We start from the raw sequence: 16,095 nt of genomic DNA, 5'->3' as shown, positions 1-16,095 counted from the left end.
CTCTAGCTTTGACCCCTCATAGGAATGTATCTATTCTGTACCCAAACTATCTCCTCCTTAAAGGCCTCCCATTGCTCATTTACTGTTTTTGCCTGATAATCTTTGGTCCAATCCATCTGGGCCAGATCCTGTTTCATCTCACTGATATTTGCCCTCCTCCAGTTAAGTATTTTCACCATTTGATTGTTCCTTGTCTTTTTCCATAAACTATTCTAAACCTAATGATATTGTGATCACTGTTCCCCAAATGCTCCCCACTGAATCATGCTCCACCTACCCTACTTCATTCTGCCTTTGAACCCTCAAATACATCATCCTTTTCTAGTCCTGGAACAGTATCTTTGATCAATACTGCCACCCCTCCTCCTTTTGTTCCTTCCCTATTCCTCCTGACTATATTGTAGCCAGGAATATTAAGTTCCCAATCCTGCCACTGTTTGAGTCTGGTTTCTGTTATTGCCATTATATCAAAGTCCCATGTGGCGATTTGAGCCTGTAGCTCACTGACCTTATCTACCACGCTACATACATCTATGCATATGCATTTCTAACCCACCTTAGTCTGCCCCGCATTTCTCCCCAGTCAGATCCCTCCTATTTCTGAACTACTCTTTATTCTAATACTGTTTGCCTCTCCCAGTCCTCTGTGCACCTTGTTTCTCCTCTCTGATGCTTCATTCTCTAACTCTGCCAAAGTAGTTTTATCCCTCCCTCACAGCACCAGTTAACCTCCCCACAAGGAGATTGGTCCCAGCTCTGTTCAGGTGCAACTGGTCTCAACCCTTCACCCTGCAGGGATGTACCGAAAGGGTTTGGGCAATGTTAGTCCACACCCTGAGATTTCAGCCAGCAATCCTGAGGGGAGGGGAGGATTGTCTGCATTCTAGCTGCTCCTTTGAATCTAATGAAATTCTAGATTGCTTATAAACCAATGGTGTGTTGTTCCATAACATGCAGCAAGAGTTAGCAGATTCCTCTCTAATCAGGTGACTGAAACCAACAGTTCACACTCTCAAATGGAAGACACGATTGATAAAAAATTTACTGAGACCGCATCTGGGAGTTCGACAAAAGATCTGAAAGAATTTGCATTAATACAGCACCGTTCATAACCTTAGACTTAATGAGGGACAAGAATCTTTTATTCTAAGGTGTGAGAAACTGCCCGGAGCAGTTACAAAGTACGACAGAGCCTTGGTCAGACCCCATCTGGAGTTCAGTTCTGGGCCCCACCCCTCAGGAAGGATATATTGGCCTTGGAGGGGGTGCAGCACAGATTCACCAGAATGATACCGGGGCTAAAAGGGTTAAATTACGAGGACAGGTTGCACAGACTAGGCTTGTATTCCCTCGAATATAGAAGATTAAGGGGTGATCTGATTGAGGTGTTTAATATGATTAAAGGATTTGATAGGGTAGATAGAGAGAAACTCTTTCCTCTGGTGGGAGAGTCCAGAACAAGGGGGCAGAACCTTAAAATCAGAGCTCGGCCATTCAGGGGTGATGTCAGGAAGCACTTCCTCACACAAAGGGGAGTGGAAATCTGGAACTCTCTCCCCCAATAAGTTGTTGAGTCTGGAACCGATGTGGGTCCCAGCTATGCCAGTCATTTTGTGAGCTACGTGGAACATTCCTAGTTTCAGTCCTACTCAGGTCCCTCCCTTACCTCTTTTTCCAGTACATTGATGTCTATCGGGGCCGTATCCCGCTCTCGTTACAAACTGGAAAATTTCATCAACTTTGCTTCCAATTTCCACCCTTCCCTCGTCTTCACATGGTCCATCTCCGACTCTCCCCTTCCTCAACTTCTCTATCTCCATTCCTGGGGATAGGCTGCCCACCAATATCTATTACATCAAGGGATCATCCTCCGCCAGGGCAGGTGTTGCATCTCCTGCGCTCACACGGGAAGGTGCCGTGGGGAGGAGAGCAGGTATTGGGGGTGATAGAAGAGTGGACCAGGGTGTCGGGGAGGGAGCGGTCCCTTCGGAATGCTGAAAGGGGAGGGGAAGATGTGTTTGGTGGTGGGATCGCGCTGGAGGTGGTGGAAAAGGCCGAGGATGATCCGTTGAATGTGGAGACTGGTGGGGTGAAAGGTGAGGACAAGAATGACCCGATCATGGTTCTGGGAGGGAGGGGAAGGGGTGAGGACAGAAGTGCGGGAAATGGGACGGAGCCATCGAGGGCCCTGTCAACCACAGTGGAGGGGAATCCTCAGTTGAGGAAAAAGGAAGACATATCGGAATCACTGGTGTGGAAGGTGGCATCGTCAGAACAGAGGAGATGGAGAAACTGGGAGAAGGGAATAGAGTCCTTACAGGAAGCGGGGTGGGAGGAAGTGTAATCAAGGTAGCTGCGGGAGTCGGTGAGCTTACAGTAGATATTGGTTGACAGCCTATCCCCAGGAATGGAGATAGAGAAGTCGAGGAAGGGAAGGGAAGAGTCGGAGACGGACCATGTGAAGACGAGGGAAGGGTCCAAATTGGAAGCAAAGTTGATGAAATTTTCCATTTCGGGGCGACAGCAAGAAATGGCCCCAATACAGTCATTAATGTACTGGAGAAAGAGGTGAGGGAGGGGACCTGAATAGGACTGGAACAAGGAATGTTCAACCTATCCCACAAAAAGGCAGGCATAGCTGGGGCCCATAAGGGTTCCCATAGCAACACCTTTTATTTGGAGGAAGTGAGTGGAGTCAAAGGAGATGTTGTTCAACGTAAGAACGAGTTCAGCCAGGCGGAGGAGGGTGGTGGGGGATTGGGACCGGTTCGGCCTCCGTTCAAGGAAGAAGCGAAGGGCCCGCAGGCCGTGCTACTGGGGGATGGAGGTGTAGAGAGACTGGCGTCCACGGTGAAAAGGAGACGGTTAGGGCCGGGGACTGGAAACTGTTAAAGTGGCGGAGGGCGTCAGAACAGTCACGGATGTAGGTCCAAAGAGACTGGACAAGGGAAGAAAAAAAGAGTCGAGATAGGAAGAAATAAGTTCCGTGGGGCAAAAACAGGCGGAAACGATGGGTCTCCCGGGGCGTTAATCTCTGGGAGATCTGGTTGCTGATTTAATGCGTCTCCATTAACTGAAACTGAACTTGTCTTTTGTCTGTAAAATGACTTTATCCACAGTAAAAAGAAATGACTTTGACATGTTGATAAAACAAAGGCCCCGCCATCAGCCCCGCCTTCCCCGCCGCCGGCCCCGCCCTCCCTGCTGCCGGCCCCGCCCTCCCCTCCTCACCGGCCCCTCCCCTCGCCATCGGCCCCGCCCTCCCCGTCGGCCCCGCCCTCCCCCAAACAAACACTGAGCCCTTCCAGGCACATCCAACAGGATTTGCTCCTTTTCCAATAAATATGATTGAGAGTTGAACAGCGATTGTACATTCATTGTTCACCAGCAAACAAACACAAAACATTCGACAAACATTATCTCTTTGTACAAATGAATATTTTAAAAAGAATCTTTGGATTTAAAAAGAGTTTAAATAATGTTCGTTGATATGAACTATAGAAATGCTTCAAAAGGGACTCGTCCCTCTTAAAAAGAGACTTTATTGGCTTAAAAATGGAAACAAGTTTTTGCTGCTAGATTGCTGCAGAGATGAGCAGTGTTAGGACGAGAGTCAGTGCACGGGGTACAGTGAGCTGGGCACCACTTGTCTTTGCATTGCAGCGCTGACCAGTCCAACCCCTGTAACACCGGCACAGGAAGTTGTCCTGGAATTGTCTGATATCCTTCTTGGTCAAGGCTCCTGTGACCAGCAGTTTGGTTCCTCCCGTCACATTGTTCCCCTGGATTTGAAAGCTGCCTGCGTCAAGGTGGAGGTAAGAGTCAGAATCACTGACCCTGCGTTCACATCGGCCATTCCCTCCGCACAGAGCCCGGCTGCAATGCTGTGTCGCTGTAGTGACGTTTAGGAGATAACGGCCAAAATCCCCTTCCAGGTAACTGTCCAAGGTCTTGCAGTGACCCTAGAAAGAGAGAAAGAACCTGCATTTATATAGAACCTTTCACTGCCTCAGGACATCCCAGAGTGCTTTACAGCCAATGAAGTACTTTTCTAAAGTGTAGTCACTGTTGTAATGTAGGAAATACGGCAACTAATTTCTGCACAGCAAGATCCCACAAACAGTGATGTGATAATGATCAAATAATCTGTTTTAGAAGTTGATTGAGGGATAAACATTGGTCCCAGGACACCAGGGAGAACTCCCCCTGCTCTTCTTCAAAATAGTGGCCATTCGATCTTTTACATCCACCTTAGAGGGCAGACGGGGGCCTCGTTTAATGTCTCATCCGAGAAACAGCACCTCCGACAGTGCAGCGTTCCCTCAGTACTGACCCTCCGACAGTGCAGCGCTCCCTCAGTACTGACCCTCCGACAGTGCAGCACTCCCTCAGTACTGACCCTCCGACAGTGCAGCGCTCCCTCAGTACTGACCCTCCGACAGTGCAGCGCTCCCTCAGTACTGACCCTCCGACAGTGCAGCACTCCCTCAGTACTGACCCTCCGACAGTGCAGCGTTCTCTCAGTACTGACCCTCCGACAGTGCAGCACTCCCTCAGTACTGACCCTCCGACAGTGCAGCGCTCCCTCAGTACTGACCCTCCGACAGTGCAGCGCTCCCTCAGTACTGACCCTCCGACAGTGCAGCGCTCCCTCAGTACTGACCCTCCGACAGTGCGGCGCTCCCTCAGTACTGACCCTCCGACAGTGCAGCGCTCCCTCAGTACTGACCCTCCGACAAAGTGGGTTGGGTGAGGGGCGAGGGTGAGGGGCGAGGGTGAGGGGCGAGGGTGAGGGGCGGTCTGCGTCTAATCTCCCGGTGCAGAGACTGTACCGTGTGGAACTCTGGCTGGTTTTGCCCCTCTCTAGCCCAGCGACCCTGAGACCAAATATTGCCTGGCTGCTGTGACCCGCTCCGGACTCCACCCTGTCCTGCAGTTACCCACTGACCCATCGAGCTGGCATTGGAATCTTACTGAAATGGCACAAATTGTCCTGATTTTAGTGGTCAGGGAGGTACCAAACTGGGAGGGGAAACGAGGCAGAAATGCAGAATGTTAAGGACACTGAGCCGCACGACATTGAATACGAGGCTGTAATTCTTACCGCGCTGTTACTGTAATCCACATCACCCCAGAATATGATACCAGCTGCTCCCAGGGCCGCTGACTCTCCGATGGTCGTGATGAGATCCTGCTGTTTAAAAGTAAAACACCAGAGCTGAAAGAAGAGAATCAATGCTCGCCTCCTCCCGGTAACGATTCCATGGACACCAACTCCCTCTCGAACCTCACTCCTTATGTTCGAACCAGGAGAGTGTTGGCAAACTATTCGCTTATGGAGGCATCACCTAATACCCACACAATGTGGTCCGTGATCACGGGCGGGAATTGCGACCCCTTCCCCTTAACCCAAATGCACAAGATCAGTTGTCCCCTCATTGCTGCCCGTCTGAGATCAAACAGGAACATTTCCAGAACCACATCAGGCAGCGTTCATGTACACCAGACGGTGCACATACACACACCAGCGTATACACCGGGCAGTGCAGGTACGCAACCAGCGTACACACCGGGCAGTGCAGGTACGCAACCAGCGTACACACAGGGCAGTGCACGTACACACGTCAGCGTACACACAGGGCAGTGCACGTACACACGCCAGCATACACACAGGGCAGTGCACGTACACACACCAGCGTACACACCGGGCAGTGCATGTACACACACCAGCGTACACACCGGGCAGTGCATGTACACACATCAGCGTACACATCGGGCAGTGCATGTACACACACCAGCGTACACACCGGGCAGTGCATGTACACACATCAGCGTACACATCGGGCAGTGCATGTACACACACCAGCGTACACACAGGGCAGTGCATGTACACACGCCAGCGTACACACAGGGCAGTGCACGTACACACACCAGCGTACACACCGGGCAGTGCATGTACACACACCAGCGTACACATCATTTTCACCAGGAGTAACTTCAACAAACAAAAATGAAAACGATTCGGTAAAATTGTAATGAGCAGAATCTGTGTTAAAGCCAGTGGATATTCCCCCAACCCTGGGAAAGAATTCAGCACCACCCAAATATCCAACTAGAAAGAACTCATTACCATGGAAAGGTAAGATGCTCCCATTCATCTTTTTTTAAAATTCGTTCACGGGATGTGGGCATCGCTGGCGAGGCCGGCATTTATTGCCCATCCCTAATTGCCCTTGAGAAGGTGGTGGTGAGCCGCCTTCTTGAACCGCTGCAGTCCGTGTGGTGAAGGTTCTCCCACAGTGCTGTTAGGAAGGGAGTTCCAGGATTTTGACCCAGCGACGATGAAGGAACGGCGATATATTTCCAAGTCGGGATGGTGTGTGACTTGGAGGGGAACGTGCAGGTGGTGTTGTTCCCATGTACCTGCTGCTCTTGTCCTTCCAGGTGGTAGAGGTCGCGGGTTTGGGAGGTGCTGTCGAAGAAGCCTTGGCGAGTTGCTGCAGTGCATCCTGTGGATGGTCCACACTGCAGCCACTGTGCACTGGTGGTGAAGGGAGTGAATGTTTAGGGTGGTGGATGGGGTGCCAATCAAGCGGGCTGCTTTGTCCTGGATGATGTCGAGCTTCTTGAGTGTTGTTGGAGCTGCACTCATCCAGGCAAGTGGAGAGTATTCCATCACACTCCTGACTTGTGCCTTGTAGATGGTGGAAAGGCTTTGGGGAGTCAGGAGGTGAGTCACTTACCGCAGAATACCCAGCCTCTGACCTGCTCTTGTAGCCACAGTATTTATATGGCTGATCCAGTTAAGTTTCTGGTCAATGGTGACCCCCAGGATGTTGATGGTGGGGGATTCGGCAATGGTAATGCCGTTGAATGTCAAGGGGAGGTGGTTAGACTCTCTCCTGTTGGAGATGGTCATTGCCTGGCACTTGTCTGGCGCGAATGTTACTTGCCACTTATGAGCCCAAGCCTGGATGTTGTCCAGGTCTTGTTGCATGCGGGCTCGGACTGCTTTATTATCTGAGGGGTTGCGAATGGAACTGAACACTGTGCAATCATCAGCGAACATCCCCATTTCTGACCTTATGATGGAGGGAAGGTCATTGATGAAGCAGCTGAAGATGGTTGGGCCTAGGACACTGCCCTGAGGAACTCCTGCAGCAATGTCCTGGGGCTGAGATGATTGGCCTCCAACAACCACTACCATCTTCCTTTGTGCGAGGTATGACTCCAGCCACTGGAGAGTTTTCCCCCTGATTCCCATTGACTTCAATTTTATTAGGGCTCCTTGGTGCCACACTCGGTCAAATGCTGCCTTGATGTCAAGGGCAGTCACTCTCACCTCACCTCTGGAATTCAGCTCTTTTGTCCATGTTTGGACCAAGGCTGTAATGAGGTCTGGAGCCGAGTGGTCCTGGTGGAACCCAAACTGAGCATCGGTGAGCAGGTTATTGGTGAGTAAGTGCCGCTTGATAGCACTGTCGACGACGCCTTCCATCACTTTGCTGATGATTGAGAGTAGACTGATGGGGCGGTAATTGGTCGGATTGGATTTGTCCTGCTTTTTGTGGACAGGACATACCTGGGCAATTTTCCACATTGTTGGGTGAATGCCAGTGTTGTAGCTGTACTGGAACAGCTTGGCTAGAGGCGCAGCTAGTTCTGGAGCACTCTCAAACAACATGGCCTCAGTCAACAGCCTGGAATAGCTGCAAGTACCTGGCCTCAGCCTGCAGAGAATGCAGCAGCCTGGCACAGTGGGAGAAGTGTGGGGGCAGTGGTACCGTCAGATCACTCTGTGCAGACGGGGGGGGGGCGCGGTGGGTCAGACGGAGGGCGCGGTGGGTCAGACGGAGGGCGCGGTGGGTCAGACGGAGGGCGCGGTGGGTCAGACGGAGGGTGGGTGCGACTGTGAGACTAGGAACTGTGGGGGAGCAAAGGGATTTAGGTGTCCAAGTGCACAAATCACTAAAAGCTAATGCACTGGAACAATAAAGTAATCAAAAAGGCTAATGGAATGTTGGCCTTTATCTCAAGGGGGCTGGATTTCAAAAGTGAGGATGTTATGCTTCAGTTATACTGAGCTGTGGTCAGACCTGCTCTGCAGACACTGCGTTCAGTTCTGGACACTGTACCTCAGGAAGGATATTTTGGCCTTGGAGATGGAGCAGCGAGATTCACCAGAATGATACCAGGGCTTAAAGGGTTAAATTATGAGGACAGGTTGCACAGACAAGGCTTGTATTCCTCTAAGTTTAGATAGCGGAGGGGTGATCTAATCGAGGTATTTACAATGATAGAGGGATTCAATAGCGTAGATAGAGAAACACTATGGCAGGGCATCTAACTGTCTACAGTGAGAGGAACAGGGCGTCTAACTGTCTACAGTGAGAGGAACAGGGTGTCTAACAGTGTCTACAGTGAGAGGAACAGGGTGTCTAACAGTGTCTACAGTGAGAGGGAACAGGGCGTCTAACAGTGTCTACAGTGAGAGGAACAGGGCGTCTAACAGTGTCTACAGTGAGAGGAACAGGGCGTCTAACAGTGTCTACAGTGAGGGGGAACAGGGCGTCTAACAGTGTCTACAGTGAGGGGGAACAGGGCGTCTAACAGTGTCTACAGTGAGAGGAACAGGGCGTCTAACAGTGTCTACAGTGAGGGGAACAGGGTGTCTAACAGCGTCTACAGTGAGGGGGAACAGGGTGTCTAACAGTGTCTACAGTGAGAGGAACAGGGCGTCTAACAGTGTCTACAGTGAGGGGGAACAGGGTGTCTAACAGTGTCTACAGTGAGGGGGAACAGGGTGTCTAACAGCGTCTACAGTGAGGGGGAACAGGGTGTCTAACAGTGTCTACAGTGAGGGGAACAGGGTGTCTAACAGCGTCTACAGTGAGGGGGAACAGGGTGTCTAACAGTGTCTACAGTGAGGGGGAACAGGGTGTCTAACAGTGTCTACAGTGAGGGGGAACAGGGTGTCTAACAGTGTCTACAGTGAGGGGGAACAGGGTGTCTAACAGTGTCTACAGTGAGGGGGAACAGGGTGTCTAACAGTGTCTACAGTGAGGGGGAACAGGGTGTCTAACAGTGTCTACAGTGAGGGGGAACAGGGTGTCTAACAGTGTCTACAGTGAGGGGAACAGGGTGTCTAACAGTGTGTACAGTGAGGGGGAACAGGGTGTTTAACAGTGTGTACAGTGAGAGGAACAGGGTGTCTAACAGTGTCTACAGTGAGGGGGAACAGGGTGTTTAACAGTGTCTCCAGTGAGGGGGAACAGGGTGTCTAACAGTGTCTACAGTGAGGGGAACAGGGTGTCTAACAGTGTCTACAGTGAGGGGAACAGGGTGTCTAACAGTGTGTACAGTGAGGGGGAACAGGGTGTCTAACAGTGTCTACAGTGAGGGGGAACAGGGTGTCTAACAGTGTCTACAGTGAGGGGAACAGGGTGTCTAACAGTGTCTACAGTGAGGGGAACAGGGTGTCTAACAGTGTCTACAGTGAGGGGAACAGGGTGTCTAACAGTGTGTAGAGTGAGGGGGAACAGGGTGTCTAACAGTGTCTACAGTGAGGGGAACAGGGTGTCTAACAGTGTGTACAGTGAGGGGGAACAGGGTGTCTAACAGTGTCTACAGTGAGGGGGAACAGGGTGTCTAACAGTGTCTACAGTGAGGGGGAACAGGGTGTCTAAGTGTGTAGAGTGAGGGGGAACAGGGTGTCTAACAGTGTCTACAGTGAGGGGGAACAGGGTGTCTAACAGTGTCTACAGTGAGGGGGAACAGGGTGTCTAAGTGTGTAGAGTGAGGGGGAACAGGGTGTCTAACAGTGTCTACAGTGAGGGGGAACAGGGTGTCTAAGTGTGTAGAGTGAGGGGGAACAGGGTGTCTAACAGTGTCTACAGTGAGGGGGAACAGGGTGTCTAAGTGTGTAGAGTGAGGGGGAACAGGGTGTCTAACAGTGTCTACAGTGAGGGGGAACAGGGTGTCTAACAGTGTCTACAGTGAGGGGGAACAGGGTGTCTAACAGTGTCTACAGTGAGGGGGAACAGGGTGTCTAACAGTGTCTACAGTGAGGGGGAACAGGGTGTCTAAGTGTGTAGAGTGAGGGGGAACAGGGTGTCTGGGACCTGAGTGAACTGGGCAAGGAACTGGGTATCTCTGTCCAATCCGATCAAAGGATTGTGAAATGATCAGTGCAAGGACTGAGACGTGTAAATTCGAGAGGGTGAAATCAACGTCAAATCGGTTCAGAAAGAGAAATAAAGAGAGAGAGAGAAAGATTGGATTAGGAGAGAGAGGAAAAAGCGACAGAAAGCAAAAGTAAAAAAAAAATTTTAGATTTTTAAAATCTGCAACAATTAAAACCTGAAGGAATGAGACTCCAGACTGGTAATAGTTAATTTTCAGATCTGGATTGGTTTCACTGGCAGTCATCAACACCCATCACGATGATCGGGGATTTAAAAGGCCCAACATTCTGGGCCATCAGTCCGTATCACCGCACAAATACAGGAAATTCACACCCTTCAATGTGTTCAGGCCTCCTCCCACTCGCACTCCTCCTCCCACTCGCACTCCTCCTCCCACTCGCACTCCTCCTCCCACTCGCACTCCTCCTCCCACTCGCACTCCTCCTCCCACTCGCACTCCTCCTCCTCCCACTCGCACTCCTCCTCCTCCCACTCGCACTCCTCCTCCTCCCACTCGCACGCCTCCTCCTCCCACTCGCACGCCTCCTCCTCCCACTCATCCTACTCCCACTCGCACTCCTCCTCCTCCCACTCGCACTCCCACTCGCCCTCCCACTCCCGCTCCTCTTCCTCCTCCCATGTTTCCATGTTTCACCAGTGAGGTGGAGCAGCTGCTCTCAGACAGTAACTTTTCAATATTTGAGTTTAACGGCGAACCTGCCTCTCACCGGACGCTGCTGCACCGTTTGCACATAAATAATGGTGACACCATCAACCTCACCGTTACTTTGAGAGCAAAATCTGGGTGATTATTGAATCAGGATATGGAATCAAGGCATGAAAGGGGAGTTGAAGTGCAGATCAGCCATGATCTGATTGAATGGCCCCCTCCTGTTCCTATGAAAATTACTCTCCCCATACCACGTCTGTCCAAGATCTCTCACCGTTACCAATCTGACCGACAGTTCACAGGACTGGAAATGGCAAAACTGCCGTTACTCTGTGCCTAACCGGGGGGAGCGCGGGGTCAGGGGGAGCGCGGGGTCAGGGGGAGCGCGGGGTCAGGGGGAGCCTCGAGATGAACACTCTTTAATTCCTAACTTTGATGAGCACAAGAAATAAAGACGGAATTGAAGGCTGCCCCTCGAGCCAGTAGACGCAGCGTTATTGGGTTTCTTACCTCGGTCAGCAGGTCGACAGTGTAGCTGTAGGTGGGTCGAGAGTAGACGAACACAGGCAGAGAGTAGTTCTCACTGTGTAGGTCTGAGACACGCATTGCTTCCTTCACCCTGGAGCGCACAAACTTCTTACCGCTGTGGGAAGAGCGCAGAGTCTTGTCCAGATAGATGGAGGGGAAGATGGCCGTGCTGTTCCTCCACAGCCACATCAGCAGGTCGTTACGAGATATCTCCACATCTGGGCACTGGCCCGTGTAGTTCTCCACGTTGTTCTTGTAATCGTGGTTGTAGCAATCGGGGAACAGGTAGAAACCCCACATGCTGTCGGGCCTGGTGTTTCTGGCCTTGCGCAGAGTTTCGATCATGAACCTTTGCCCCGACTGTTCAAACTCAAACTGAGCCTCTCTGTTGAGCTCGCTCTCTGACCATCCCGGGTGTTTGTCCGACACCAGCTGTCTGGACTTATTGCGGTAAATCTGTTTGCTCTTCCAGTTTCGGATCCACAGGGGTCTCCACTCCTCCCAGTCGATCACTGCCAGGCTTTCCATCTGACTCGACCGCATGTACCTCTTGATGTCCTTTTCTAATTCATCCAAGTGCTCGAGAAGGCTGCTGTTTTGAGGGAGGCCTCCGTTCACAGGCTCCTGCCCACTGTAGTAAGGGTATCTCCCCAATCTCTCTTTGTAAAATATCGTCAATTTTTGGTCATAAAACCCCTCATTTGGAGATGAAATGATGTCGAACATTTCCAGATCTAGAACGACCGAATAGCGAATACATTCCTGAGTTGGAGCATTCCAGACCGTCACAAACGGTTTACCTGCAAACGGTGACGTTTGCTTCACCTCTTGACCCTGACCTTTGACCAACAGGAGGGTCAGAACGTAAGGAACTGCCTTTGCCAGAAAGACAGCCCATCGGGCCATGGTGTCACCAGCTCTCAGTCACGAGCCCTCCTGGTTGTGCAGAAGGTGCAGTTCTATGTTATACCGACTTCAGGCCCTGGAACACATAGAAAAAAAATCAAACAGATCAACAAGGGGCAGGCAGCAGCTCGCCGAGAGGAACCTTCACACTCAGACTGCACACCAGACCAGACTCTCTGATGCGTCTGCTAAATACACCCCTCCCTCCGCCTGCCCACTGACTGGACGGACCTCACTGGCACCAGTCCCTTGTCCAGGTGAGAGCCTCAAGACACAGGCCTCTCGGCCTGGGCAAAACTTTACACACACACTCACACTCACTCACTCACACTCCGCCTCACACACACAGGGGCCACTCAGTAGTGATCAGGTTTGAGGTCTCGGGCTGATTTTCCCTCCCCAGCTCAGGGGCCCTGGTTTTATCGAATCCAACCCTTGGAGGAGATTCGAAACATTCCTGCTCAACAAGTTCAAACTTGAATTCCCTTCACATCACATCATGACCACACACGGAAACAACCTGTTAAACAAAAATCAAAAAACCAAAACAAACACAGACTGAGGAGCAAAGACTGAGCGGCTCTCAGCCAGTCTCCGGGGAGAGAACACAGGAGTTCATGTTTCGGGTGTGGAGCCTTCATCACAACGGTTCATCCTGCAGAGCCCACGGCTCGGTCCTGACCCCTGACCCAGGACTGACTCTCACTGGGGGACAGTCCCACAGACACTGACTCTCACCGGGGGACAGTTCCACAGACACTGACTCTCACCGGGGGACAGTTCCACAGACACTGACTCTCACTGGGGGACAGTTCCACAGACACTGCCTCTCACTGGGGGACAGTTCCACAGACACTGACTCTCACTGGGGGACAGTTCCACAGACACTGACTCTCACTGGGGGACAGTTCCACAGACACTGCCTCTCACCGGGGGACAGTCCCACAGACACTGACTCTCACTGGGGGACAGTTCCACAGACACTGACTCTCACTGGGGGACAGTCCCACAGACACTGACTCTCACTGGGGGACAGTTCCACAGGCACTGACTCTCACTGGGGGACAGTCCCACAAACACTGACTCTCACCGGGGGACAGTCCCACAGACACTGACTCTCACTGGGGGACAGTTTCACCCTCCAGTACCTCTCACAATAACTGTTCTTCATGAGTGAGTCCAGACTATGAGTGACAGAAAATATTCAGTCCCTCAGCAAGAGTCAGTGGTCGAGGAGAGGAGAATGAGAAAGCAAAAGATAGAATGTTGTCTATGCCACATCTCTGAAAGAGTTAACCACTTGTCCCAATCCCCCGGCCTTTCCCCCTTTGGCCCATTGTGTCTGTGCCGCATCTCCTGAATCCCACTCCCCATCCTTCTCCCAGAACCTGAGAGATCTGGGAAACCCCCCCAACATCCCTCAGGCAGGGACCAGGAACGTGGGCCAATGACACAATGAGCAAGAACGGAGCGGAGCTGTGGGACGCGATCGTATCTGTGGTTTGAGATTTTAGTTCACTCACAGCCGATGAATCTCTTCCCCTTTTAATCTCGAATTACAGACAAGTCTGTTCCACACACCAGTGATCAGCAGAACCTCCAGTAATCCCTTCAACCTCCTCTCCTCACAGGCCAGAACGTAAAGTAAAAGAGATAAGAGGAGCACAGGCCGTTTGAGACACGACCGAGACCGAACTCTCGCAGGCTCTTGTCTGACCTCACTTCTTATGAAAGATTCGACATTACAGGAAATAAATCTTCACAGGTTCTGACTTCTCGCTCTCCCCAAATTGGCACCAAACAAAGTCATTCTATTGGCTTTTACACAACAGCTCTTAACTGATCCCTTGATGCACCAGGTCCTGTCAGATACAAAAAGGAGAAATAGTTTCATTCCCCACAGCCAAGTGAGGACGGGAAGGTTGGACGTTGCCATTGGATGGAACCAAGCTTGGGTTTTTAAAGGCTGGTAAACTTTAGCAGGATGGAAAAGAAAGGAAGTGTCCACCTCCAGGACCCCCCACCCACAGCTCCGCCCGCCCCCCGCCCACACCACCCAACCCCCGCCCACACCACCCAACCCCCGCCCACAGCTCCGCCCGCCCCCCGCCCACACCACCCGCCCCCGCCCACACCACCCAACCCCCGCCCACAGCTCCGCCCACAGCTCCGCCCGCCCCCCGCCCACACCACCCGCCCCCCGCCCACACCACCCAACCCCCGCCCACAGCTCCGCCCTCCCCCCGCCCACACCACCCAACCCCCGCCCCACACCACCCAACCCCCGCCCCACACCACCCAACCCCCGCCCACAGCTCCGCCCGCCCCCGACCCCCCCACAGCTCCGCCCGACCCCCGACCCGCCCACAGCTCCGCCCGACCACAGCTCTGCCTGACCCAAGCTCCGCCCGCCCCCGCCCCACACCACCCAACCCCCGCCCACAGCTCCGCCCGCCCCCTGACCCGCCCACAGCTCCGCCCCGACCACAGCTCTGCCTGACCCAAGCTCCGCCCCCATCCGCCTCCCACCCCAACTCCCCCCTCCCGCAACCTCCACCCCCCCCGACCAAGTACCGCCCGAGCACTCAGTTACTGCAATCAATTCATTTTAAAAAATCTAGCTTCCTCCATTCCTCGTTCAATGAGCTGGTGTGTGAGAGTTTGGTCAGTGTGAGGGGACGTAATGTACAAACACAGGTCACACCATGGCCATGAAAAGTGCCCGATGTTCTTTGCTCTGATGTACTTTCTAAATTTAAAAGTCATTCTACATTTAAGATGCAAGGGTTACCAGGGTGATCACAACTGGAGTATTGTGTCCAGTTCTGGGCACCGCACTTTAGGAAAGATGTGAAGGCCTTAGAGAGGGTGCAGATGAGATTTACTGGAATGATTCCAGGGATGAGGGACTTTAATTACGTGGATAGACTGGAGAAGCTGGGATTGTTCTCCTTGGAACAGAGATGGTTGAGAGGAGATTTGATCGAGGTATTCAAAATCATGAAGGGTCCAGACAGAGTAGATAGAGAGAAACTGTTCCCATTGGTGGAAGGGTCAAGAACCAGAGGACACAGATTTAAGGTAATTGACAAAAGAACCAAAGATGACATGAGGAAAAACCTTTTTACACAGCGAGTGGTTAGGATCTGGAATGCACTGCCTGAGGGGGTGGTGGAGGCAGATTCAATCATGGCCTTCAAAAGGGAACTGGATAAGTACTTGAAAGGAAAAAATTTGCAGGGCTATGGGGATAGGGCGGGGGAGTGGGACTAACTGGATTGCTCTAGCAGAGAGCCAGCATGGGCTCGACGGGCTGAATGGCCTCCATCTTAACCTGTAAGCTGTAACCTTTCTATGATTCTACCCCAGCATCCAATGCCAGCCTATATTGAGTGAGCTGATTGTCTCTACAGTCGGTCTCAGAGCCCCTGGGTTAGGGAAACGGAAAATATATCAGCAAGGGCAGCATCAGGCTCACCTGTGATGCTGCTCATGGTTCAATATCCTGCTAACCCGCACAGTTTAGACCCACACTTGGAGGTTAGCGAATATTTGTGGAACTTGTACCCCAGCGAGAGTCAGCATCTTTCGGGGGGGAATTGAATGTACAGTGATAACCATTTAACAAGGAAGAACATACTACTTGGGGAGGGGGGAAGTCACTGGAATGATTCCATTTGTCTGCAGAGATGAGCCTCCGAACGCCATATCCGCTCCATCACCAAGACCGCCTACTTCCAACTCCGTGACATCGCCCGTCCCTGTCCCTGCCTCAGCTCATCTGCTGCTGAAACTCTCATCCGTGCC

The 16,095-nt window shown here is 52.0% G+C and overlaps 1 protein-coding gene across 3 annotated transcripts in view; it reads right to left on the bottom strand.

The window, feature by feature from the left end:
- Positions 1–3,085: 3,085 nt before the first annotated feature.
- The window catches only part of LOC137333959 (hyaluronidase-2-like), a 42,199-nt gene continuing 29,189 nt past the window's right edge, over positions 3,086–16,095 (bottom strand). For 2 of the 3 annotated variants that reach the window (XM_067998324.1, XM_067998326.1), the window contains exons 2-4: positions 11,365–12,364; positions 5,105–5,194; positions 3,086–3,962 (exon numbers count right to left, since the gene is read on the bottom strand). In XM_067998324.1, the coding sequence (XP_067854425.1) occupies positions 3,576–3,962; positions 5,105–5,194; positions 11,365–12,288 (1,401 nt within the window). In that variant the 5' untranslated portion in view covers positions 12,289–12,364 and the 3' untranslated portion in view covers positions 3,086–3,575. The remainder of the gene's footprint in view (positions 3,963–5,104; positions 5,195–11,364; positions 12,365–16,095) is intronic. The other variant, XM_067998327.1, reaches the window with a different exon arrangement.

The sequence above is a fragment of the Heptranchias perlo genome, chromosome 17 (genome assembly GCF_035084215.1).
Source record: "Heptranchias perlo isolate sHepPer1 chromosome 17, sHepPer1.hap1, whole genome shotgun sequence".
Taxonomy (NCBI): domain Eukaryota; kingdom Metazoa; phylum Chordata; class Chondrichthyes; order Hexanchiformes; family Hexanchidae; genus Heptranchias; species Heptranchias perlo.
The sequence above is the reverse complement of the archived record's forward strand: the minus strand, read 5'-3'. Positions and strand labels throughout refer to the sequence as shown.